The following is a 26,141-nucleotide window of genomic DNA, read 5'->3' on the forward strand; positions in this document are numbered from 1 at the left end:
CCTCTGTTTCTCAGGTGCAGCCTGGAGCTCTGAAGCCTCAGTGAGCACTCAGCATGTGTGGCAGCTGAGGCCAGGGCTGAGGCAGCTGGGTGGGGAAGGCTTTGCCCTCTGCTGTTCAGGCAGTGTGTCCTAGATGCAGATGCCACTGTGACACAGAGACCTCCTAGGGCTCCTTGCACTGCTTTTATTTGGGGGAGGGGGGAGAGCCTGGCTCTCTGCAGCCCTTCTCAAGCACACAGTTAGAGGAATAACTTCTGTTGCATCTCCCTCCCAGAGCTGCAGGGCTGCTTAGTCTTCAACCCAGACTCCACTTCCCAGGGGCACAGATGTGCTGAAGGTGCAGGAATTGCAGCTGCTTCATGTGAGATGGAGTTCCTCATCACTAAGGTCCGGCTGGTGGTCAGCTGCTTGTGTTCCCCCCCCCCCCCCACACTCTCTGTTAGATGCAGTTGTGAGGTCTCCCATCTGGCAAAGATCAAGATGCTCCCTGTGGGTGTCAGGAGCATGTGGATGGTTCTTATGTCTGTCTTGAGCTGGACACAGCTGTGTGCTTCCAAGCTTTGGCATCTCATTAGGGAGGGAGCAGGAGAGGTCAGTGCAGCACACTGCTGGGAAGCAGCACAAGCAGGGGGCAAGGTGATGCACAGCACCCACAGGGATGCCACAGCACACAGAGCTCTTCCTTGCAGGCTCCCTACTGAGCACACAAGCAGCAGCTTGAGTTGCTGCCACCCCTGAGCCAGCAGCTGAAGGGTCAGGCAGGTGGCACTGTGCTTGCTGGCATCCACAGGGCTTGGCTGCTTGAAAGTTGCAGGCAAACAAAGCCCAGAGGCCTGCAGTGGGGCCAAGCCTTCTAGAATGCAGTCTGTGTCTCATCAGCAGTCTGAAAGCCTGGGTTGGTCTGCCCCACGTCCTCGTAAGGGTTCACCTCCCCACGGCCTGCTCCTGCCTCACTCCTGCTCTCTCTTGCTCTCCTGGAAGGCAGATTGAGCTCACATGAGAGGCTGCTGCTCTGCTCCAGCCCTCCCAGCTGCCCACCCCCCTGGCTGTAAATGATGCTGGGCTGGGGAGGTGGATGGGAGAGGAGCTGTGCTGGGCTGGGGAGGTGGATGGGAGAGGAGCTGTGCTGGGCTGGGGAGGTGGATGGGAGAGGAGCTCTGCTGGGCTGGGGAGGTGGATGAGAGAGGAACTGTGCTGGGCTGGGGAGAGGGATGGGAGAGGAACTGTGCTGGGCTGGGGAGGTGGATGGGAGAGGAGCTGTGCTGGGGAGGTGGATGGGAGAGGAACTGTGCTGGGCTGGGGAGAGGGATGGGAGAGGAGCTGTGCTGGGCTGGGGAGGTGGATGAGAGAGGAACTGTGCTGGGCTGGGGAGAGGGATGGGAGAGGAACTGTGCTGGGGAGCTGGATGGGAGAGGAACTGTGCTGGGCTGGGGAGGTGGATGGATGAGGAACTGTGCTGGGCTGGGGAGGTGGATGGGAGAGGAACTGTGCTGGGCTGGGGAGGTGGATGGATGAGGAACTGTGCTGGGCTGGGGAGGTGGATGGGAGAGGAACTGTGCTGGGGAAGTGGATGGGAGAGGAGCTGTGCTGGGCTGGGGAGGTGGATGGGAGAGGAACTGTGCTGGGCTGGGGAGGTGGATGGGAGAGGAACTGTGCTGGGCTGGGGAGGTGGATGGGAGAGGAACTGTGCTGGGCTGGGGAGGTGGATGGGAGAGGAGCTGTGCTGGGCTGGGGAGGTGGATGGGAGAGGAACTGTGCTGGGCTGGGGAGGTGGATGGGAGAGGAACTGTGCTGGGCTGGGGAGGTGGATGGGAGAGGAACTGTGCTGGGCTGGGGAGGTGGATGGGAGAGGAACTGTGCTGGGCTGGGGAGAGGGATGGGAGAGGAACTGGGCTGGGGAGGTGGATGGGAGAGGAGCTGTGCTGGGCTGGGGAGGTGGATGGGAGAGGAACTGGGCTGGGGAGGTGGATGGGAGAGGAACTGTGCTGGGCTGGGGAGAGGGATGGGAGAGGAACTGTGCTGGGCTGGGGAGGTGGATGGGAGAGGAGCTCTGCTGGGCTGGGGAGGTGGATGGGAGAGGAGCTGTGCTGGGCTGGGGAGGTGGATGGGAGAGGAGCTGTGCTGGGCTGGGGAGGTGGATGGGAGAGGAGCTCTGCTGGGCTGGGGAGGTGGATGGGAGAGGAGCTCTGCTGGGCTGGGGAGGTGGATGGGAGAGGAACTGTGCTGGGCTGGGGAGAGGGATGGGAGAGGAGCTGTGCTGGGCTGGGGAGAGGGATGGGAGAGGAGCTGTGCTGGGCTGGGGAGGTGGATGAGAGAGGAACTGTGCTGGGCTGGGGAGAGGGATGGGAGAGGAACTGTGCTGGGGAGGTGGATGGGAGAGGAATTGTGCTGGGCTGGGGAGGTGGATGGGAGAGGAGCTGTGCTGGGCTGGGGAGGTGGATGGGAGAGGAACTGTGCTGGGCTGGGGAGGTGGATGGGAGAGGAGCTGTGCTGGGCTGGGGAGGTGGATGGGAGAGGAGCTGTGCTGGGCTGGGGAGGTGGATGGGAGAGGAACTGTGCTGGGGAAGTGGATGGGAGAGGAGCTGTGCTGGGCTGGGGAGGTGGATGGGAGAGGAACTGTGCTGGGGAAGTGGATGGGAGAGGAGCTGTGCTGGGCTGGGGAGGTGGATGGGAGAGGAACTGTGCTGGGCTGGGGAGGTGGATGGGAGAGGAACTGTGCTGGGCTGGGGAGGTGGATGGGAGAGGAGCTGTGCTGGGCTGGGGAGGTGGATGGGAGAGGAGCTGTGCTGGGCTGGGGAGGTGGATGGGAGAGGAGCTGTGCTGGGCTGGGGAGGTGGATGGGAGAGGAACTGTGCTGGGGAAGTGGATGGGAGAGGAGCTGTGCTGGGCTGGGGAGGTGGATGGGAGAGGAACTGTGCTGGGGAAGTGGATGGGAGAGGAGCTGTGCTGGGCTGGGGAGGTGGATGGGAGAGGAACTGTGCTGGGCTGGGGAGGTGGATGGGAGAGGAACTGTGCTGGGCTGGGGAGGTGGATGGGAGAGGAGCTGTGCTGGGCTGGGGAGGTGGATGGGAGAGGAACTGTGCTGTGCTGGGGAGGTGGATGGGAGAGGAGCTGTGCTGGGCTGGGGAGGTGGATGGGAGAGGAGCTGTGCTGGGCTGGGGAGGTGGATGGGAGAGGAGCTGTGCTGGGCTGGGGAGGTGGATGGGAGAGGAGCTGTGCTGGGCTGGGGAGGTGGATGGGAGAGGAGCTGTGCTGGGCTGGGGAGGTGGATGGGAGAGGAGCTGTGCTGGGCTGGGGAGAGGGATGGGAGAGGAACTGTGCTGGGCTGGGGAGGTGGATGGGAGAGGAGCTGTGCTGGGGAGGTGGATGGGAGAGGAGCTGTGCTGGGCTGGGGAGGTGGATGGGAGAGGAGCTCTGCTGGGCTGGGGAGGTGGATGAGAGAGGAACTGTGCTGGGCTGGGGAGGTGGATGGGAGAGGAACTGTGCTGGGCTGGGGAGGTGGATGGGAGAGGAGCTGTGCTGGGCTGGGGAGAGGGATGGGAGAGGAGCTGTGCTGGGCTGGGGAGGTGGATGGGAGAGGAGCTGTGCTGGGCTGGGGAGGTGGATGGGAGAGGAACTGTGCTGGGCTGGGGAGGTGGATGGGAGAGGAGCTCTGCTGGGCTGGGGAGGTGGATGGGAGAGGAGCTGTGCTGGGCTGGGGAGGTGGATGGGAGAGGAACTGTGCTGGGCTGGGGAGGTGGATGGGAGAGGAGCTGTGCTGGGCTGGGGAGGTGGATGGGAGAGGAGCTGTGCTGGGCTGGGGAGGTGGATGGGAGAGGAGCTGTGCTGGGCTGGGGAGAGGGATGGGAGAGGAGCTGTGCTGGGCTGGGGAGGTGGATGGGAGAGGAACTGTGCTGGGCTGGGGACGTGGATGGGAGAGGAACTGTGCTGGGCTGGGGACGTGGATGGGAGAGGAACTGTGCTGAGCATCAGCAGAACTGCAGCAAACCTGCAGTGTTCTTAGAGAGAGGGAGACACAGAAGCCCAGCCCAGGGCTCTGAACCCCATCCCCCTGCTGCCCGTCCCCCCGCTGCCCGTCCCCCTGCTGCCCATCCCCCGCTGCCCATCCCCCCGCTGCCCATCCCCCCGCTGCCCATCCCCTGCTGCCCGTCCCCCCGCTGCCCGTCCCCCCGCTGCCCATCCCCCCGCTGCCCGTCCCCTGCTGCCCAGCCCCCTGCTGCCCAGCCCCCTGCTGCCCAGCCCCCTGCTGCCCAGCCCCCTGCTGCCCAGCCCGGGGGATGCCCCCCACGGGGCAGCAGCAGGAGCACTGATCTCTCACCTCCTGCGATCTCTCTGCCCGGTGATGATCAGGACGACGACCCCGACGACGACCATGCCGATCACCACGCCGAACACAATCAGCCAGATGGTGACTGGCGGCTGGTACGGCGGGGCCAGGGTCGGGGGGATGCCCTCAAACTCCAGCGAGTTGTCGTCCAGCCGGAAGGCTTCGTTGATGCGGCCCCGAGACAGCCTGCAGGGAGGGCAGGGGTGAGGCAGCCTGGGGGCCGGGGCTGCCGGCGGCCGGGTACCGCCGCGGCGTGCCAGGCTGCCCTGCCCCGCTCAGCGCTGCTCCCCCGGCCCTGGGCTGGGCAGGGACAGCCGCAGCAGCCCCTGCCAGTCCCGGGGACATGCCCAGGCGCGGCAGGAGCTCCTGAGCGCTCTCCTGACAGCTGTCAAAACAAGGCAGTGCTGCTCACTGCCCTCAGTGCCCTGGCAGCTTTGGGAAGGGAATGGCATGGAAGGGAATGGAATAGAATGGAATGGGATAGAATAGGATAGGATGGAATGGAATAGAATAGGATAGGATAGAATAGAATAGAATAGAATAGAATAGAATAGAATAGAATAGAATAGAATAGAATAGAATTAACCAGGTTGGAAGAGACCTCAGAGATCATCCAGTCCAACCTATCACCCAGCACCATCTGATCAACTCAACCATGGCACCAAGGGCCTCAGCCAGGCTCTTCCTAAACACCTCCAGGGATGGGGACTCCACCACCTCCCTGGGCAGCACATCCCCATGGCCAATCTCTATGGCTGGGAGGAATTTTCTCCTCACCTCCAGCCTGAACCTCCCCTGGCACAGCTTGAGACTGTGTCCTCTTGTTCTGCTGCTGGGTGCCTGGCAGAAGAGACCAACCCCCACCTGGCTCCAACCTCCCTTCAGGGAGTTGCAGAGAGCAAGAAGGTCTCCCCTGAGCCTCCTCTTCTGCAGGCTAAGCAACCCCAGCTCCCTCAGCCTCTCCTCCCAGGCCTGTGCTCCAGACCCCTCCCCAGCTTTGTTGCCCTTCTCTGGACACCTTCCAGCAGCTCAACATCTTTCCTAACCTGAGGGGCCCAGAACTGGACACAGGACTCAAGGGGTGGCCTCAGCAGTGCTGAGTACAGGGCACAAGGACTTCCCTGCTCCTGCTGGCCACACTCTTCCTGATGCAGGCCAGGATGCCCTTGGCCTTCTTGGCCCCCTGGGCACACTGCTGGCTCATGTTCAGCCTACTCTCACCCAGTCCCCCCAGGTCCCTCTCTGCCTGGCTGCTCTCAGCCACTCTGACCCCAGCCTGCAGCACTGCCTGGGGTTGCTGTGACCAATGTGCAGAACCTGGCACTTGGATGTGTTCAATCTCCTGCCCTTGGCCTCTGCCCATCTGCCCAGCCTGGCAAGGTCCCTCTGCAGAGCTCTCCTGCCCTCTAACAGATCAACTCCTGCCCCCAGCTTGCTGTCAGCTGCAAACTTACTGCTGATGGACTCCATCCCCTCCTCCAGATCATCAATCAAGATATTGATCAGGCTGGGGATGTCCATGGTGTATTATCTGTGCCTTGCTTTGCCCCCTGAGACTCTGCTTGAGCAATAATGAGAGCAGCACAGGGCCAAGGGACCAGGGTGTCCTGGTGCACAGAAGGATGCCCCTGAGCCAGCAATGTGCCTTTGTGGAGGCATTGCAAAGCCAGCTGGATGTGCTGCTGTGGGAGCTGCCCTGGGGGCTCCTGCTCTGGCAGGGGGCTTGGCCTGGCTGCTCTCTGGAGCTGCCTTCCAGCCCCTGGCACTCTATGATTCCATGATAATACTTCCTGGCAGGGTGCTGCAGCCCAGTGTGTGATGGCAGCTTCAGAAGCCCCCTGAAGAGTTCCTCCCCTCCCACTCTTTCCATGCTGAGTGCAGATCTGACTTCCTGCTTCTCCTTCTGCCTGAGCTGCCTGAGCACTGCTCTCCCCCCCAGCCCTCTGTTGCTCTCAGGGAGCAGACTCTTACCTGATGGCATCTTCCACCTCAGCTTTGGGCACGATGTCACTGATGTTCCCTGGCATGCTGACAGTAAGGTAGAAGGAGATCCTCTGTGTCTCCTGCCCAACATGGATGTCTGCAAGCCTGGGCAAGAGAGAGAAGAGAATGGCTTTGGGTTCCTGAGCTCTTCAGGTGGCTTCACCTCTGGGCAAGTGAAGAGTTGCCTTTGCTCAGCATTGCCAGGGGATTGGGCTGTGCCTCCTGGTGTCCTCAGCTGGGGAATGAAATCAATTCTCCAGGCAGAGCTTCTGTGTGCCAAGTCCCAGCTTTAGCTACCCTGGACCTAAGGCCCTCCTGGGTGGCATTTTCCCAAGCACAGCTGCAGAAGAGGGAGTGCCAGGGGCAGGTCTCCTGAAGGAGCTGCAGGATAAGGAGCCCTGAAGGAGCTGCAGGATAAGGAGCCAAGTGAAACAACAAAAAGTCCTTCCCCTTTATACTGTGCTGGGAGCAGCTCCCAGGTGTAAGAGGGAAGTACCAGCAGGTAGCTCAGGGAGAGAGCTCCCCAAGCCTGTGAGGATACCTAACCAGAAGTGTTGCTTTGCTTACCCAAACCAGGCCTAGGTGACAGAGTTCCTCTTTGCAAGGGAGCACAGAGCAGGCCAGGGAGGCTGCACAGAGCTCCAGTGCTCCACAGGGGCTCTCTCCTCAGCCCCACAACCCCTGGCTGTGCAGCATCACACCCCTGCACTGCCAGAATAGACTAGGCTAGACTTGACTAGATTAGACTAGACCAGGTTGGAAAAGACCTTGGAGATCATCCAGTCCAACCTATCACCCAGCACCATCTGATCAACTCAACCATGGCACCAAGTGCCTCAGCCAGGCTCTTCCTGAACACCTCCAGGGATGGGGACTCCACCACCTCCCTGGGCAGCACATTCCCATGGCCAATCTCTCTTGCTGGGAAGAATTTCTTCCTAGCATCCAGCCTAAACCTCCCCTGGTGCAGCTTGAGACTGTGTCCTCTTGTTCTGCTGCTGGGTGCCTGGCAGAAGAGACCAACCCCCACCTGGCTCCAACCTCCCTTCAGGGAGTTGGAGAGAGCAAGAAGGTCTCCCCTGAGCCTCCTCTTCTGCAGGCTAAGCAACCCCAGCTCCCTCAGCCTCTCCTCCCAGGGCTGTGCTCCAGAGCCCTCCCCAGCTTTGTTGCCCTTCTCTGGACACCTTCCAGCAGCTCAACATCTTTCCTAACCTGAGGGGCCCAGAACTGGACACAGGACTCAAGGGGTGGCCTGAGCAGTGCTGAGCACAGGGCACAAGGACTTCCCTGCTCCTGCTGGCCACACTCTTCCTGATGCAGGCCAGGATGCCCTTGGCCTTCCAACCAAATTCACCTCCCCTGGGGTCCCACACAGGGGGCAGGCACCAGTTCTCCAGGCTCACTTCCAGCACTGGGGAGCCAGGGGAGACAAAGCCTTCTGCAAGCACTGAAGGGACCTAACCTCAGCATCTTACACCTCAGCTCAGGCTCCTGAAGGCAGGGGAAAGTCAGCCTGGCACCAAGCTGGCACCTTGCCTTCTGCACCCAGCTGCCTCCTGGCACGGTTTGCTGCTGCCCCAAACATGACACAGGAGGCACAGTGAATTCCCCCAGTTCATGCTGCTGGCCAGCCAGAATCATAGACTCAATGAGGTTGGAAAAGACCTCAGAGATCACCAAGTCCAACCTGTCACCCAACACCTCCTGACTAACTAAACCATGGCTCCAAATGCCACATCCAATCCCCTCTTGAACACCTCCAGGGATGGGGACTCCACCACCTCCCTGGGCAGCACATCCCAATTACTCTCTCTGGGAAGAACTTTCTCCTCACCTCCAGCCTAAACCTCCCCTGGCACAGCTTGAGACTGAGCAGGCACAATGAAGCAAGGCACTTACTGGAAGTCAACCTCCTGGTGCTTCACCTCTGCAAAGTATTTCCTCATGGCATAGGCAATGGCTGACTTGAACAGGAAGAGCTCATTTCCATTCCATTCATACTGCAGAAACACCACAAGAGACACTCAGCAGGGATGGCAAATCCTCTGGCTCTGAGAAGTGCCCTGAAGAGGGGCAGCAGATGTGATGCTTGGCAGGCAGGTCAGGGTGGGCTCCGTGGGCCATGGCAGCACTGCAGGAACCTGCTCAAACCTCTGAGCTCTGCTAAGCTGGGCACTCTGCTGGGCACTCTGCTGGGCACTCTGCTGGGCACTCTGCTGGGCAGGAACCAAGCAGGCAGCCCCCCTGCAGCATTCTGGTACCTTCACATGGGCTGCTGGAGATCATCACATCCTGCAGTGCCTCAGGCTGGAAGGGAGCTCAGAGCTCAGCTCCCCCAAGCTCCCCACCATGCCCAGGGACACCTCTCAGCTCCACTCAGCTGCTCAAGGCCTCAGCCAGCCTGGCCTTCAGCACCCCCAGGCAGGAGGCAGCCACAGCCTCCCTGGGCAGCCTGTGCCACACTCTCACCAGCCTCACCCTCAACAACTTCTGCCTCAGCTCCACTCTGCCCCTGCTCTGCCTCAGCTCCAAACCATTCCCCCTTGGCCTGGCTCCAGCCCCCCTCAGCCAAAGTCTCTCTGCAGCCTTCCTGCAGGATGCCTTCAGCTCCTGGCAGGCAGCTCTGAGCTGCCCCTGGAGCCTTCTCTCCTGCAGGCTGCACAGCCCCAGCTCCCTCAGCCTGTGCTCACAGCAGAGCTGCTCCAGCCCTGGGAGCATCTCTGGGGCCTCCTCTGGCCTCCCTCCAGCAGCTCTGTGTCCTTCTCCTGCTGGGGACCCCAGAGCTGGAGGCAGGATTGGAGGTGAGGTCTGAGCAGAGCAGAGCCCAGGGGCAGAATCCCCTCTGCTGCCCTGCTGCCCACACTCCTCTGGCTGCAGCTTGGCACACAGCTGCCTGCTGGGCTGCAGGAGGGCACTGCTGGCTCCTGGGGAGCTGCTCAGCACCCAGCACAGCTGCTCCAGCCCTGGGAGCATCTCTGTGGACTCAGCTTTGTGGCCTCCTCTGAACCAGCTCCACAGGGCTCCCAGTTTCTGTGCACTGTGAGCCACACAAAGCAGCCAGGGCATTGCTCTGTGTGGCTGGGCTGAGAGTCCTGCCCCAAGCTCCCCCTCCCTCTCCTCTGTGCCAGTTTGTGCCCACAGCAGTGCCCACTGCCGCCATGCCAGCAGGCAGAGCCACGTCCCCAGCAGCTCAGCCTCAGGGACATCTGGGGGGGGGCAGGAAGCAGGCAAATGGAACAGGTTCCTCCCAAGCTGGTGATGTGGAGCAGTTCTGAGAGGCAAATGCATGGCTTGCTCCCCAGAGGCTGGGAACCTACCACCCAGCCAGCCACTGGGAGGGAGCAATCTGCAGGAGGTTGCTGCAGAGCTGCTCAGTTGCACACCAAAAGCCTCTGCTGGCACCAGGCAGGCATGAGAAGGGCATTAAGCTAACCATTAACCCTAATGGCTAATAAATGTGCTGTAATGTGGAGCCTGCCCGCGGCAGTGCCGTCCCCTGGGGCCGCACCTCGCTCCACCCAGCAAGAAAGCTGCGGCCAGAGAGGGCTGCAATGAGGGCAGCAGTCCCCGGGAGAAAGGAGCCCCTGGGGCTGTGTCCTGGGCAGCTCAGCAGGCTGCAGCGTGCAGGGCTCATCCCCCTGCTTGGGGACAGGAGATCACTCATGTCCTGCAAGGGGCGAGTGGAGATCAGCAGCCACGGGTGGGTCTGCACTGCAGCTTCCAGGCTGCCTCTGCCAGGCTAGCAGCAAGAGGTCCAGCCTAGAGTAAGGAGCAGGTTTTCAGCCTGGCCTGAGCCCATGCTCTGTTTAAAACCTTTGGGCTTGGATGAGGTTTGTCAGCTGCTGCCAATGCATTTTGCTGCTGCAGCTGGGACAAGGCAGGAAAGCTCTTGGAAGTCTCTGAAGGGGGCTCCAAGAAGGCTGGGGAGGGACTGCTCAGGATCTCAGGGAGTGATAGGACTAGGGGGAATGGAATGAAGCTGGAGGTGGGGAGATTCAGGCTGGAGGTGAGGAGGAAGTTCTTCCCCATGAGAGTGGTGAAGCCCTGGAATGGGTTGTCCAGGGAGGTGGTTGAGGCCCCAGCCCTGGAGGTGTTTAAGCCCAGGCTGGCTGAGGCTCTGGGCAGCCTGATCTAGTGTGGGGTGTCCCTGCCCATGGCAGGGGGGTTGGAACTAGATGATCCTTGTGATCCCTTCCAGCCCTGACTGATGCTGTGATACTAAGTGATTCTCCTTGTCTGGAGCAGAAGCAGCCACAGCTTCCCCTCAGTCCTAACACCAAAGCTCTCTGCATCAGGGCTGGGGGGCAGGAGGGCTGCCTGCTGGGTCAGGACCTGGGAGGATTACAGCCAACAGGCAAATGCACATCCACAGAGGACAGGAGAGTTTGGGTGTGAAATGGAGGGCATTTGGGAACAGAGAGTGGGACTGAACCCCTCTGCCTTAGCCCCACGTTCAAAACATGAGTGGCTGCTCTAAGAATGAGCTCTGGGTGAAGCCACCACAAGGGGAAAGCAGAAGTAGTTGTGTGGAGGCCTTATTTAGGCACATCAGCACAGCTGGGAGCAAAGCAGCCCCTGCCAGTGCAGAGGTGCCCCCTGTGCCAGCCCTCCAGGCCTGCCCTGCAGCAGGAGAAGATGGACTGGCACCTCCCCAGCCTAGCTCCAGCCACCAGGCCAAGGTGCCCTTAACATGCATGGAAGAGTCCCTCCCTTCATGGTGGAGAGAGTCCTGATGACAAACTCACATCAGACATCTGAAGGGAGACTCTGGAGCTGCCTGCCAGTACCTGAAGGGGCACAGGAGAGCCGGGAGGGGACCTTTGCCAAGGGCTGGGAGCGATAGGATGAGAGGGAATGGACTGAAGCTTGAGGAGGGCAGATTGAGACTGGAGAGGAGGAAGAAATTCTTTCAGTGAAGGTGGGGAGACTCTGGCACAGGTTGCCCAGGAAGGCTGAGGCTGTTCAGCACCAGGCTGGATGAGGCCCTGAGCAAGCTGGGCTGGTGGGAGGCGTCCCTGCCCATGGCAGGGGATTGGCACTGGATGATGTCCAAGGCACCTTCCAACCTGAACCATGCTCTGGATCTGTGACTCCTTTATGCAGCAGCCCTTCCCCTGAGCCGCCAGAGAGCAGCCAGCCCCTGCCTCGTGTCCTGAGGAGCAGCAGCAGCCCCTTGGAGCAGAGCCCCCCAGGCGCTCACTCACCGCCTGCTCGCCCAGCGCCGACCTCAGGCTGATGCGCACCTTGATGGCGTTGGCGGCATCTGGGCACGGGAGAGACAAGGCTGGGGTCAGAGCTGCACTGACAGCAGGGCTGGCCCTGCCTGGAGGCCCCTCACAGCTTCCTCAGCTGGCCCCGGCCAGCTCGGTGGCACTGAGCTTGTTTCCCCTCCAGCCGGCTCTGCTGCGGGCACCCACGGCTAGGCTGGCAGCCACCCGCGGCTGGCTCTGCGGAGCAGACACAGCACAGCCCTGCATCCCCCGGGGGGCACCCAGACACCTCCTGAGGGGCACCCAGACACCTCCTGAGGGGCACACAGACACCTCCTGAGGGGCACACAGACATCTCCTCAGGGGCACCCAGACATCTCCTGAGGGGCACACAGACACCACCTCCTGAGGGGCACACAGACATCTCCTCAGGGGCACCCAGACATCTCCTGTGGGGCACACAGACACCTCCTGAGGGGCACACAGACACCATCTCCTGAGGGGCACCCAGACACCTCCGGAGGGGCACCCAGACACCTCCTGAGGGGCACACAGACACCATCTCCTGAGAGGCACACAGACACCTCCTGAGGGGCACCCAGACACCTCCTGAGGGGCACCCAGACATCTCCTCAGGGGCACCCAGACATCTCCTGAGGGGCACACAGATATCTCCTGAGGGGCACACATACACCATCTCCTGAGGGGCACCCAGACACCATCTCCTCAGGGGCACTCAGACATGTCCTGAGGGGCACCCAAACACCTCCTGAGGGGCACCCAGACACCATCTCCTGAGGGGCACCCAGACATCTCCTCAGGGGCACCCAGACATCTCCTGAGGGGCACACAGATATCTCCTGAGGGGCACACATACACCATCTCCTGAGGGGCACCCAGACACCATCTCCTGAGGGGCACCCAGACATCTCCTGAGGGGCACTCCTGCAGCCCCTGCAGCACAGCCACACTGCTCTCCTGCAGCCCCTGCAGCACAGCCACACTGCTCTCCTGCAGCCCCTGCAGCACAGCCACACTGCTCTCATGCAGTCCTGCAGCACAGCCACACTGCTCTCCTGCAGCCCCTGCAGCACAGCCACACTGCTCTCCTGCAGCCCCTGCAGCACAGCCACACTGCTCTCCTGCAGCCCCTGCAGCACAGCCACACTGCTCTCATGCAGCCCCTGCAGCACAGCCACACTGCTCTCATGCAGTCCTGCAGCACAGCCACACTGCTCTCCTGCAGCACCTGCAGCACAGCCACACTGCTCTCATGCAGTCCTGCAGCACAGCCACACTGCTCTCATGCAGCCCCTGCAGCACAGCCACACTGCTCTCATGCAGTCCTGCAGCACAGCCACACTGCTCTCATGCAGCCCCTGCAGCACAGCCATACTGCTCTCATGCAGCCCCTGCAGCACAGCCACACTGCTCTCCTGCAGCCCCTGCAGCACAGCCACACTGCTCTCCTGCAGCCCCTGCAGCACAGCCACACTGCTCTCATGCAGCCCCTGCAGCACAGCCATACTGCTCTCATGCAGCCCCTGCTGCACAGCCACACTGCTCTCCTGCAGCCCTGCAGCATAGCCACACTGCTCTCCTGCAGCCCCTGCAGCACAGCCACACTGCTCTCCTGCAGCCCCTGCAGCACAGCCACACTGCTCTCCTGCAGCCCCTGCAGCACAGCCACACTGCTCTCCTGCAGCACCTGCAGCACAGCCACACTGCTCTCCTGCAGCACCTGCAGCACAGCCACACTGCTCTCCTGCAGCCCTGCAGCACAGCCACACTGCTCTCCTGCAGCACCTGCAGCACAGCCACACTGCTCTCCTGCAGCTCTCTGCTCCCTCTCTCCTCTCCCACACTGTGAGTGCTGCCACTGCTAAGCAAATCAAACCAAGTGGGGCTGTGAGCAGCCCCCCGTGTGCTGCCTGCTGCAGCTGTGGCCATGCTGCAGCCAGTCTGCCTGCTCAGGTACAAGTCTTGCTGCTCAGTCTGTACTTCCCAGAGCTGTGTTTCCCCAGGGAAAAGCCTCCAGCAGCTGCCAGAGGGAGGGAGTTTGCTGTCTGAGGGCTATGGGGCCCCCGAGGTGTACCTACATGGAGTCCAATCTGTCTTCCAGCCAACGTATCTGGCAGAGTTGGCTTCTTGCAGCCACTTGTACAAAGGCTCAAAGTAGTGGAGCAGGGGGGTTGCATTCATCTGTTTCTCTCCTGTTACACTCTCCAGGGCCTGAGTCCAGGGCTTGGATCTGCCTGGCTCAAGCAGCTGCCTGTGAGGGGGGGAAGAGAGCTGGTGTAAGTCCTTGCTGTATTCCATCAAGAGCCCTGGCCAAACAAGCTGCAACTGGAGCATTGCTTCCAGGCCTGCTTCTCAACTCCCTCCTTCCTCTCATCATTCCCATTAGTAAAAATCAATCCTTTCCTCATTAGCAGGCAGCTAAATCTTTGCTGTTTAATGGCTATAAGTGTAGCCAGCTTGCCAAAACCCCCTGGGCAGGTACGAGCCGAAGTTTCACGCTGGGTTCGCTCTTGCTGCAGCATCACTGCCTGCAGAAGCTTTCCCAAAGGACTTAGGCTCTGCTTTATATTAGAAATAGGAGATTTGGGGGTGTTTTTTTCACCTCAGCTTCTGGCCAGCTGCAGTGGAGTTGGTGATGTCACAGGTGTGAAGAGGGCCACTGTGGTTCGCTGCCTTGCACAGCGCCTCCTGAAACTGGAACTGGTAGATGGTCCGGGTGTAATACCTGCAGCAGGGCGGGGGCAGGAGGGATCACAGAATCACCAAGGTTGGAAGAGACCTCAAGGATCAAGGAAGGCACAGGGTTTAACCAGGCAGCCACAAGCCACTGGCCTGGGGGAGCTCTGCTGTGCCAGCTGCAGCTCCTGCTCCCGCCTGGGAGGCTGCGCTGCACTGAGCCAGGCCAGCTGGTGCTTGGAATCACAGAACCATTGAGCTTGGAAAAGACCTCTCAGGCCATCCAGCCCAACCTTCTACCCAACACCTCCAGCACCACTCAACCGTGGCCCAGAGCACCACAGCTTTGTTATTTTAATGGTGACCCCACCCCCTCCCTGGGCAGCCTGAGTGAAAAGCACCAACATAATGAAACACCCCCGGGGGATGCTCTCCTCCCTCACTCCCTTCCTCAGGTCTACACCTATGGCTTGTCTAAAGCCTCAGATCTGAGATGGGTTTCAGATGGGGAAGCTCTCTAGGAGCTCCTAGAGCTGTTTTACCACCTTCAGGAATGAGGGCCTTAGGTCCCTGAAAGCCTCTGAGCAGCACAAAGTGCTAGAGGGAAAGGGAAGCATTCCAAATGGAGTCACTTAAGGGGCTTGGGGTTTGTTGGGGTTTTTTGTCCAGGTGGTGACTTTTCTTTACACTCCCCAAAAGCCCCAAGGAGAAGTGTAACTGGTTAGGAGTTGTTTAAAAAGGGAGGAAATGTTCCTGCCTGCTGAGGTCTCACAGTGGATGCTGAGCTGTTCTCTCCCACAGGGTGCACAGAGCCAAGCTTGCTCTGCAAAGGAAACTGCTTCACTACAGGGGGCTGAAAATTAGCTGGGTGCTGCTTATGTTCATCAACTCAAACAGGCCACACTAACTCTGGCTCAGCCAAATGCCAAGGTCAAAGGCAGCAGAAGGCTCCCAAGGCTGTTTGCTGCCACACAAGCCAGGAGTGGGTCCAGGTTTTAAGGCCCAACTCTTGGCTCTGGCTGAGCCCTCTGAAACGAGCTGGGTGCACGCAGGAGAACATCCAGTTAGCTGCCTCAGGGCTCCATGTGCATGGCCCAGGGGGCAGTGGGACAGGGCACACACTGCCCCCCAAGAGGCAAGCAGCTCACACAGATGTGCTGCTGCTGCTGGTTCAGTGGCAGCACAAAGCTCCTCTGCTCTGCCAGAAGCTCAGCAGCCTCCTCCCTGCTCTGAGGTCGCTACGGAGCAGCCACTGGCGTCCAGAGAGAAACCTCAGTGATCTTCAGCCAGCAGCTTAACCAAAAGGAGGTGGTGCCCTGAGAGTGCCCAGCAGCAGATGTTTCAGGTGGCAGGGGCCTGCTCTGCACAGGAGATGTCAGTCATTAGTTAAGCACTGAACTACCTTATGAATGAGTAATCGTTGGCCACGTGGAAGAGCACCGCGGGGTCGCAGTAGGTCTCGTCGTGAGGGACTGGTTCAACAACACCAACTATGTCCCTCCTGGGGAGGAAGGGAAAGCACAGAGCTGTTGACAGAGGATGAGGAAAAACCACCTGGCTGCCCTTGCTCTGTGTTGTGTGAGATGTATGGGCACATCCCTCCCTCCCTCCCTCCCTTCCCAGCTGCAGCGGTCCAAGGGAGCACTGCTCCACAGGTGGAGGGCGCAGAGGAGAAGCTGCTTTGGGCATCATTGTGCAAGGCAGGGACCTGAATGCCAGCAGGGGGAAATCAGTGACATGAACCCATCCACAAGACTTGAGCTTCACACACACCCCCTCATGGCCTGGCCCATTCCCCACTCTGGAGACTGTGGCAGCTTTAGGCTGTGCCTTGGAGGTTTTCCAAGGGTCTTGAACAGAAGGCAGCAGGATGTAAATAAATCACAGGGTTGGATGTGAAGAGGAAAGTAAGGATAAGGTCTAACTACTCCTGTTGGACAGATAACCAACACAAAAGCCAGCTGTGTGTACTAAGTCTCTCTCTCTTCACTCCCTGTGCCCCAGCAGACAGCAGCCCTGGCTGCTGCTGGCTCTGCTGACCTTGGCTGCATCGCTTTGTGTGGCTGAGTATTAACAGACAACTCTCTGCTCTCTCTCCTCTCCCATGTGCAGGGGGAGAGGGAAGGGAGCAGGGAAGGGAAAGCTGTTAGTAGTGCCCTAGTTTGTGCAGGGGGGGTCTTCTGTTGTTTATAAGTGGTAAATGTATGTAAGTATTGCACATTTGGTGCACATTCACTGCATCCCATAGTGCAGATTGCAGGGAAACACAGCTCCCCTCGCTCCCAGCTGAGCTGCTCTGGCAGTTTGATGTTGGGGGCAGCTCTCAACCCACCACAGAGACTTAACTCCTGCTGTTTGCTGCTGCAGGGTAAATGCATGCAGAGCCTGAGTGACCCAAAAGGTGCCAGGCCTGCTGTGTCCCTGAATGGAATGGAATTAACCAGGTTGGAAAAGACCACAGAGATCATTGAGTCCAACCTATCACCCAACACCATCTGATCAACTCAACCATGGCACCAAGAGCCTCAGCCAGGCTCTTGCTAAACACCTCCAGGGATGGGGACTCCACCACCTCCCTGGGCAGCACATCCCCATGGCCAATCTCTCTTGCTGGGAAGAATTCACATCCAGCCTGAACCTCCCCTGGCACAGCTTGAGACTGTGTCCTCTTGTTCTGGGGCTGGCTGCCTGGCAGAAGAGACCAACCCCCACCTGGCTACAACCTCCCTTCAGGGAGTTGCAGAGAGCAAGAAGGTCTCCCCTGAGCCTCCTCTTCTCCAGGCTAAGCAACCCCAGCTCCCTCAGCCTCTCCTCCCAGGGCTGTGCTCCAGACCCCTCCCCAGCTTTGTTGCCCTTCTCTGGACACCTTCCAGCAGCTCAACATCTTTCCTAACCTGAGGGGCCCAGAACCAGAACTGGACACAGGACTCAAGCTGTGGCCTAACCAGTGCTGAGCACAGGGCACAAGGACCTCCCTGCTCCTGCTGGCCACACTCTTCCTGATGCAGGCCAGGATGCCCTTGGCCTTCTTGGCCCCCTGGGCACACTGCTGGCTCCTGTTCAGCCTACTCTCAACCAGCACCCCCAGGTCCCTCTCTGCCTGGCTGCTCTCAGCCACTCTGCCCCCAGCCTGTAGAACTGCCTGGGGTTGTTGTGGCCACCTGGGTGCAGGTGAAGCTGCTCTTCCCTTTGCTTCCTCAGCAGCCGTGTGGAAAGCAGCCCCTGTGCTCCATGCTGGGAGTGGTAATAAGCTTCCATGGAAGTGTTCTCCATAGAGCTGTGTGTGAAGGGCTGGCTCCAGCAGCCTGCAGCTCCCAAAGCTAAGCTGTGCTAAAGCTTCCCTGACTCCTCTGCCACCCAAACAAATGGGACCTGGCTGCTTTCTCCAGTGGCTCAGGAGGGTTACTCAGGTCAAGCCTTCTGATAGATCCTGTTTGCTGACCACTGTTTGTGCTCCTGGTGGAGTGCAGACTCCACTTTCAGCATGGGCTTGCCTACTTCCTCTGCATTTTGCTGCCCCCATTTCAACCAACCCAGGGAGAGGCAGACTCCAGTCTGCTTCAAACTGCTTTTTAACCTCGAGGTAACAACAGGCTGGGTCCTGAGCAGAACCTAAAAGGCTCCTCTGGATGTGACTTGCCAAGGGCAGTGTAATTTCTTGACCAGGACAGGTTGTATTTTAATGTATAAAAGAGGACTGAATCACTCTGGAGCCTTTGGGGCAAAAAAACCCCACTCTAGGATGGGTAGAAAATGCAAAGCAGAGGAGTATGGGCAGGTATTGGGTAGACTGAGATCTGGCAACTATGCTGAAGTTCACCTTCCACCCTTCCTTAAGGAGGTGGCATAATGCCCAAGGAGACTTAGGGAAAGGCTGCAACCAAGCTGCTGTGGGGCATGCATTAGGGGAAAGGCAGTGCTGCTCCTGGGGCCTGATGCTCTGGGCTGCCTTTATCAGAGAAGCTGAAGGCAGCAAGGAGAAGGAGGTCTGCCCAAGGCAAGGCAGAGTGCCCAGGCTGGGCTAGCAGACACTCCTGGCTTGCAAGATGCTGTTTGCACCAGGCTGGCTGTTCCTAGCTGCCACTCCAGAACACCCTCAGAGCCAGACCCTGCCCTATGGGGCAGAGGCACTGCAGTGGGGGGGTGACCAGAAAGGTTTGGTTGAGTCAGCCTAAGAAGGGGATCCACTTTGTCGTTTCTCAGCCTTACTTCATCTCCCACCAGCGCCTGGTCCACTCCTGCTTGGGGATCTGCCCGCTGAACACCAGCCACCTCCACTTCTCCAGCATGTAGGTGAAGGGCATGGTCCCCACAATCGTCAGGGCTTGCTTCAGCAGGAAGTTGATCTCAGTTTCTGAGGAGAGAGGCAGTGGAGGGAACGGTTATGGCAGCCACTGGCATCTGATTAGGCAGCCGAAGCTGCTTCCCCTTGCAGCTCAGGTTTGAGTCACTGATGTGCAGAGAGCAAACTGTGGAAGCAGGAACACTGCTGAGGGAGCAAACCATGGGAGCAGACACCCCCCCAGGTAGTGCATGCAGCTCTGGCTGGCTGTCTTTCCCCCCTGCCTCTTAACTACCCCAGCCCTTGGGCACTTACAGCTCAGTAGCCCCCACTGAAAACCTTCCCAAGCCCTGGGGGATGTGGAGCTGAAGGCTTTGGTACATCTCCAGCCTCAAGGGGTACTGCTCAGAGGAGCCACAGAGCAGCACCACAATGAAGGTGCCCTACAGGATCCACTCCCCAGGCACCTCCCTGGGAGATGGAAGTCTCATGTGGGCTGCTCCACACAGCCCTCAGCAGAGACATGGATGAAGTCAGGCCACAGAAACTGCAGAGGCTGCTGGAAGCTCATCCAGACGAGCTGTGCAGCCTTGGGGATGAGTTGTTCAGTACAAGGAAGCTGGGAAGGGACTTTTGCCAAGGGATGGCAGTGATAGGATGAGAGGGAATGGATTGGAGCTTGAGGAGGGCAGACTGGGACTGGAGAGGAGGAAGAAATTCTTTGCAGGGAGGCTGGGGAGACTCTGGCACAGGTTGCCCAGGGAGGCTGTGGCTGCCTCCTGCCTGGAGGTGCTCAGCACCAGGCTGGATGAGGCCTTGAGCAGCCTGGGCTGGTGGGAGGTGTCCTATCCTATCCTGTCCTGTCCTATCCTATCCTATCCTATCCTATCTTATCCTACCCTACACTACCCTACCCTATCCTATCCTATCCTACCCTATCCTATCCTATCCTATCCTATCTTATCCTACCCTACACTACCCTATCCTATCCTATCCTACCCTATCCTATCCTATCCTATCCTCTTATCCTACCCTATCCTATCCTATCCTACCCTATCCTACCATACCCTATCCTATCCTATCCTACCCTACCCTATCCTATCCTATCCTCCTATCCTATCCTATCCTATCCTATCTTATCCTATCCTATCCTCTTAACCTACCCTATCCTACCATACCCTATCCTACCCTACCCTACCATATCCTATCCTATCCTACCCTACCCTATCCTATCCTATCCTCTTATCCTACCCTACCCTAACATATCCTATCCTACCCTATCCTATCCTATCCTATCCTCTTATCCTACCCTATCCTATCCTCTTATCCTACCCTACCCTAACATATCCTATCCTACCATACCCTACCCTATCCTCCCCTACCCTACCCTATCCTCCCCTACCCTACCCTATCCTATCCTATACCATCCTATCCTCTTATCCTACCCTACCCTACCCTCTTAATGGCATGACAGTACTCTTCTGTGCAGAAACCCCCCAGCCCAGCTCCCCTCCACGCGCTGCAGTACCTGCATCCTCTTGGAAGGCTGGCTCCAGGAGCTGCAGGGCTTTGAGGTGCCGGGGGGTGGCCGCAGAGAGGGCCATGATCTCCCCCACGGCCTCGTGGAAGCCCTCGTTGGCGCCGGAGCGCAGCAGGTAGGGCTGCGCGGCGTAGGCCATGTCGTACTCGACGTGTCCCATCTCGTGGTGAGCCGTCAGCAGGTCCTCCATGCCCACCTTGGTGCACATCTTGATCCTGCGCACCCGCAGCACCGTGCCAGCGCTCAGGCGGCGGCTGGCCGCCCCCGCTGCCGCCCGGCCGCAGGGCAAAGCGCCCCTGAGGAGCTCACCCGGGCTCCCGGTGCCACCCAGACCCCTGGCACCACCCAGGCAGGCCCCCTGGCACCACCCAGGCAGGCCCCCTGGCACCACCCAGACACCTGGCACCACCCAGGCAGGCCCCCTGGCACCACCCAGACACCTGGCACCACCCAGGCCCCCTGGCACCACCCAGGCAGGCCCCCCGGCACCACCCAGGCCCCTGGCACCACCCAAGCCCCCTGGCACCACCCAGACCCCCGGCACCACCCAAGCCCCCCGGCACCACCCAAGCCCCCTGGCACCACCCAGACCCCTGGCACCACCCAGGCCCCCTGGCACCACCCAGACCCCCGGCGCCACCCAGACCCCCGGCGCCACCCAGACCCCTGGCACCACCCAGGCCCCCGGCACCACCCAAGCCCCCCGGCACCACCCAAGCCCCCTGGCACCACCCAGACCCCTGGCACCACCCAGGCCCCCTGGCACCACCCAGGCAGGCCCCCTGGCACCACCCAGACCCCTGGCACCACCCAAGCCCCCGGCACCACCCAAGCCCCCTGGCACCACCCAGACCCCCGGCGCCACCCAGACCCCTGGCACCACCCAAGCCCCCTGGCACCACCCAAGCCCCCGGCACCACCCAAGCCCCCTGGCACCACCCAGACCCCTGGCACCACCCAAGTCCCCTGGCACCACCCAAGCCCCCGGCGCCACCCAAGCCCCCGGCGCCACCCAAACCCCCTGGCGCCACCCAGACCCCTGGCGCCACCCAGACCCCCGGCACCACCCAGACCCCTGGCACCACCCAGACCCCTGGCACCACCCAAGCCCCCTGGCACCTCCCAAGCCCCCGGCACCACCCAGGCCCCTGGCACCACCCAAACCCCCTGGCGCCACCCAGACCCCTGGCGCCACCCAGACCCCCGGCACCACCCAGACCCCTGGCACCACCCAGGCCCCTGGCACCACCCAGGCCCCCGGCACCACCCAGACCCCTGGCACCACCCAGACCCCCTGGCACCTCCCAAGCCCCCTGGCACCGCCCAAGCCCCCGGCACCACCCAGACCCCCGGCACCACCCAAGCCCCTGGCACCACCCAGACCCCTGGCACCACCCAGACCCCTGGCACCACCCAAGCCCCCGGCACCACCCAAGCCCCTGGCACCACCCAAGCCCCTGGCACCACCCAGGCCCCCTGGCACCACCCAAGCCCCTGGCACCATCCAGACCCCCGGCACCACCCAAGCCCCTGGCACCACCCAGACCCCTGGCACCACCCAGACCCCTGGCACCACCCAAGCCCCCGGCACCACCCAAGCCCCTGGCACCACCCAAGCCCCTGGCACCACCCAGGCCCCCTGGCACCACCCAAGCCCCTGGCACCATCCAGACCCCCGGCACCACCCAAGCCCCCTGGCACCACCCAAGCCCGCGGCACCACCCAAGGCCCCTGGCACCATCCAAGGCCCCTGGCACCACCCAAGCCCCTGGCACCACCCAAGCCCCCTGGCGCCACCCAGGCCCCCGGCACCACCCAGGCCCCCTGGCACCACCCAGGCAGGCCCCCTGGCACCACCCAAGCCCCTGGCACTACCCAGGCCCCCTGGCACCACCCAGGCAGGCCCCCCGGCACCACCCAGGCCCCCTGGCACCACCCAGGCCCCCTGGCACCACCCAGGCAGGCCCCCTGGCACCACCCAAGCCCCTGGCACCACCCAAGCCCCCTGGCACCTCCCAAGCCCCCGGCACCACCCAAGCCCCCGGCACCACCCAGACCCCTGGCACCACCCAGACCCCCGGCACCATCCAGACCCCTGGCACCACCCAGACCCCTGGCACCACCCAGACCCCCGGCACCATCCAGACCCCTGGCACCACCCAGACCCCTGGCACCACCCAGACCCCCGGCACCATCCAGACCCCTGGCACCACCCAGACCCCTGGCACCACCCAGACCCCTGGCACCACCCAAGCCCCCTGGCACCTCCCAAGCCCCCGGCACCACCCAGACCCCCGGCACCACCCAAGCCCCTGGCACCATCCAGACCCCTGGCACCACCCAGACCCCCGGCACCACCCAGACCCCTGGCACCACCCAGACCCCCGGCACCACCCAGGCCCCTGGCACCACCCAGACCCCCGGCACCACCCAGACCCCTGGCACCACCCAGACCCCCGGCACCATCCAGACCCCTGGCACCACCCAGACCCCCGGCACCACCCAGACCCCTGGCACCGCCCAAGCCCCCGGCACCATCCAGACCCCTGGCACCACCCAGGCCCCCTGGCACCACCCAGGCCCCCTGGCACCACCCGGACCCCCAGCACCACCCAGGCCCCCGGCACCACCCAGACCCCTGGCACCCACCACCCACAGAATCACCAAGGCTGCAAGAGACCTCAACGATCAGCAAGTCCGAGCTGTCACCAACACCTCCTGACAACTAGACCATGGCTCCAAGTGCCTCATCCAATCCCCTCTTGAACACCTCCAGGGATGGGGACTCCACCACCTCCCTGGGCAGCACATTCCCATGGCCAAAATCTCTTTCTGGGAAGAATTTCTTCCTACCATCCAACCTGAACCTCACTGGCACAGCTTGAGGCTGTGTCCTCTTGTTCTGGGGCTGGGTGCCTGGCAGAAGAGCCCAACCCCCACCTGGCTACAGCCTCCCTTCAGGGAGTTGCAGAGAGCAAGAAGGTCTCCCCTGAGCCTCCTCTTCTCCAGGCTAAGCAACCCCAGCTCCCTCAGCCTCTCCTCCCAGGGCTGTGCTCCAGACCCCTCCCCAGCTTTTTTGCCCTTCTCTGGACACCTTCCAGCAGCTCAACATCTTTCCTGACCTGAGGGGCCCAGAGCTGGACACAGGACTCAAGGGGTGGCCTGAGCAGTGCTGAGCACAGGGCACAAGGACTTCCCTGCTCCTGCTGGCCACACTCTTCCTGATGCAGGCCAGGATGCCCTTGGCCTTCTGCTTGAAGTGAAGATGCTTTGCTTTGGCCCTGGCTTGTGGCAGGGGATTGTGTCTGCAAAGGCACCTGAGAGGCTGCAAAACTCTCACCCTGCTCACAGCAGCCACACTGCTGTGTTCCCAGCCTGCATCGAGGGCACTGCTGGACACCTCCCACCAGCCCAGGCTGCTCAAGGCCTCATCCAGCCTGGTGCTGAGCACCCCCAGGCAGGAGGCAGCCACAGCCTCCCTGGGCAACCTGTGCCAGAGTCTCCCCAGCCTCCCTGCAAAGAATTTCTTCCTCCTCTCCAGTCTCAATCTGCCCTCCTCAAGCTCCAATCCATTCCCTCTCATCCTATCACTGCCATCCCTTGGCAAAAGTCCCTTCCCAGCTTCCTTGTACTGAACAACTCATCCCCAAGGCTGCACAGCTCATCTGGATGAGCTTCCAGCAGCCTCTGCAGTTTCTGTGGCCTGACTTCATCCATGTCTCTGCTGAGGGCTGTGTGGAGCAGCCCACATGAGACTGAAGCCCTGAGGGAGGTGCCTGGGGAGTGGATCCTGTAGGGCACCTTCATTGTGGTGCTGCTCTGTGGCTCCTCTGAGCAGTACCCCTTGAGGCTGGAGATGTACCAAAGCCTTCAGCTCCACATCCCCTCAGGGCTTGGGAAGGTTTTCAGTGGGGGCTACTGAGCTGTAAGTGCCCAAGGGCTGGGGTAGTTAAGAGGCAGGGGGGAAAGGCAGCCAGCCACATTCCAATGGCTAATGACTCTCTCTGGGAAGAACTTTCTCCTCACCTCCAGCCCAAACCTCCCCTGGCACAGCTTGAGACTGGGATGCAGTTCCTGCTGGGACAGCAAGGCCTGGAGGGGAGCTCAGCACCTTGGGGGTTGCAGAGGGTGTAAGAGAGAGCTGCAGGTTTGGGAGAAGCCCTCTGCAGCCTGGTGCCAAAGCTGGGTGCTGGAGGGAGCAGCCAGAGCCCTGCCTGCCAGTGACTCCTCTGCTTCACCCCTCTGTGGCTGCTCATCAGCAAGAGAGGGTTTCCATTCACCTTCCCCAGCCTGCTGACAGCTTTCACCAAGGCTTTGCTAGGGTCCAGCCTCTTGCCCCAGCTGTCTGTGGGACAGGATTTGCCCCAGGTGACTTCACTGAGTGGGAACTTGCTGCCCCCTCCCTTTCCCTTTCCCTTTTCCTCCCTTTCCTGACCCTGGACACAGCTGCTGCAGGCAGATGGGAGGCTCTCAGCAGCTTGCCACTTGCTGCCCATTGCTGCAGGACACAGAGGTGCCCACAGCTCTCAGTGGGACCCACCTGCAGCTCTGCTTGCCCTCTAAGCCCTATAGCTGGGCATCATTTCCCTGATCCATGCTAAGAGCAGGAGGAGCTTCCCTGCTCACACCTGAGAGCAGCCCTTGGATAAAAAGGTACAGAGGAAGGTCTGCAGCACCACAGCATCCCTGCTCCCTTCCTTCCCTGAAGGAAAGGCCTTGGGGGTGCTGGGGGAGGAGAAGCTCCACAGGAGCCAGCAGGGAGCACTTGCAGCCCAGAGAGCCAAGCAGAGCCTGGGCTGCAGCAAGAGAAGTGTGGCCAGCAGGGCCAGGGAGGGGATTCTGCCCCTCTGCTCCACTCTGCTGAGACCACAGCTGGAGCTCTGGGGCCAGCTCTGGAGCCTCTGTGCCAGGAAGGGTCTGGAGGTGCTGGAAGGTGTCCAGAGAAGGGCCAGGAGGAGGAGCAGAGGGCTGGAGCTGCTCTGCTGTGAGAACAGACTGAGGGAGTTGGGGTTGTGCAGGCTGGAGAGGAGAAGGCTCCCAGGAGACCTTCTGGTGGCCTTCCAGGATCTGAAGGGGGCTCCAAGAAAGCTGGGGAGGGACTTTTGAGGGGGTCAGGGAGGGATAGGACTGAGGGGGATGGAGCAGAACTAGAAGTGGGGAGATTGAGCTTGGATGTGAGGAAGAAGTTGTTGCCCAGGAGGGTGGTGAGAGCCTGGCAGAGGCTGCCCAGGGAGGTGGTGGCAGCCTCCTGCCTGGAGGTGTTTGCAGCCAGGCTGGCTGTGGCTGTGAGCAACCTGCTGCAGTGTGAGGTGTCCCTGGCCATGGCAGGGGGGTTGGCACTGGCTGAGCCTTGAGGTCCCTTCCAGCCCTGCTGATTCTGTGATTCTTCTGGGTCAGAACTAAAACCATGAGAAGGGAGGACTCAAGCAGCCTGGTGCCCCTTCAGTGCCCCTAGGGATGTTGTGGGAGACAGGGTAAGAGGGTGCCAGGGATGGCTGCACCTGTAGTCCCCCTTGCCCATGTCCCAGGCCGTGGGGTGGCAGACGACCTTCCTGCCGTCCGTGGGCTCTGTCAGCATCGAGTTGGTCCAGAAGCCCTCAGTCATGGCATAGAGCCCAATGGAGGTGAAGAAGGATTCAGCAGCTCTGAACATTCTCATTGCATCCCATTTCTGCAAGAGGAAACACCAGCACCAGCCCCTGCCCCTGCACAGGCACCAGCCCCTGCCCAGGGACCAGCCCCTGCCCCTGCACAGGCACCAGCACCAGCCCCTGCCCCTGCACAGGCACCAGCACCAGCCCCTGCACAGGCACCAGCACCAGCCCCTGCCCCTGCACAGGCACCAGCACCAGCCCCTGCCCCTGCACAGGCACCAGCACCAGTCCCTGCACAGGCACCAGCACCAGCCCCTGCACAGGCACCAGCACCAGCCCCTGCACAGGCACCAGCACCAGCCCCTGCACAGGCACCAGCACCAGCCCCTGCCCCTGCACAGGCACCAGCACCAGCCCCTGCACAGGCACCAGCACCAGCCCCTGCCCCTGCACAGGCACCAGCACCAGCCCCTGCACAGGCACCAGCACCAGCCCCTGCACAGGCACC

At 61.1% G+C, this 26,141-nt stretch overlaps 1 protein-coding gene across 1 annotated transcript in view; it reads right to left on the reverse strand.

Moving 5' to 3' along the window:
* Positions 1 to 853: 853 nt before the first annotated feature.
* Positions 854 to 26,141, reverse strand: part of ACE2 (angiotensin converting enzyme 2) — a 39,874-nt gene continuing 14,586 nt past the window's right edge. The window contains exons 8-18 of the mRNA XM_054165934.1: positions 25,541 to 25,710; positions 20,028 to 20,254; positions 18,427 to 18,571; positions 15,620 to 15,718; positions 14,144 to 14,266; positions 13,620 to 13,792; positions 11,515 to 11,573; positions 8,210 to 8,310; positions 6,299 to 6,415; positions 4,319 to 4,513; positions 854 to 974 (exon numbers count right to left, since the gene is read on the reverse strand). Coding sequence (XP_054021909.1) covers positions 854 to 974; positions 4,319 to 4,513; positions 6,299 to 6,415; positions 8,210 to 8,310; positions 11,515 to 11,573; positions 13,620 to 13,792; positions 14,144 to 14,266; positions 15,620 to 15,718; positions 18,427 to 18,571; positions 20,028 to 20,254; positions 25,541 to 25,710 — 1,530 coding nt within the window. The remainder of the gene's footprint in view (positions 975 to 4,318; positions 4,514 to 6,298; positions 6,416 to 8,209; positions 8,311 to 11,514; positions 11,574 to 13,619; positions 13,793 to 14,143; positions 14,267 to 15,619; positions 15,719 to 18,426; positions 18,572 to 20,027; positions 20,255 to 25,540; positions 25,711 to 26,141) is intronic.

The sequence above is a fragment of the Dryobates pubescens genome, chromosome 12 (assembly GCF_014839835.1).
Source record: "Dryobates pubescens isolate bDryPub1 chromosome 12, bDryPub1.pri, whole genome shotgun sequence".
Classification (NCBI taxonomy): Eukaryota; Metazoa; Chordata; class Aves; order Piciformes; family Picidae; genus Dryobates; species Dryobates pubescens.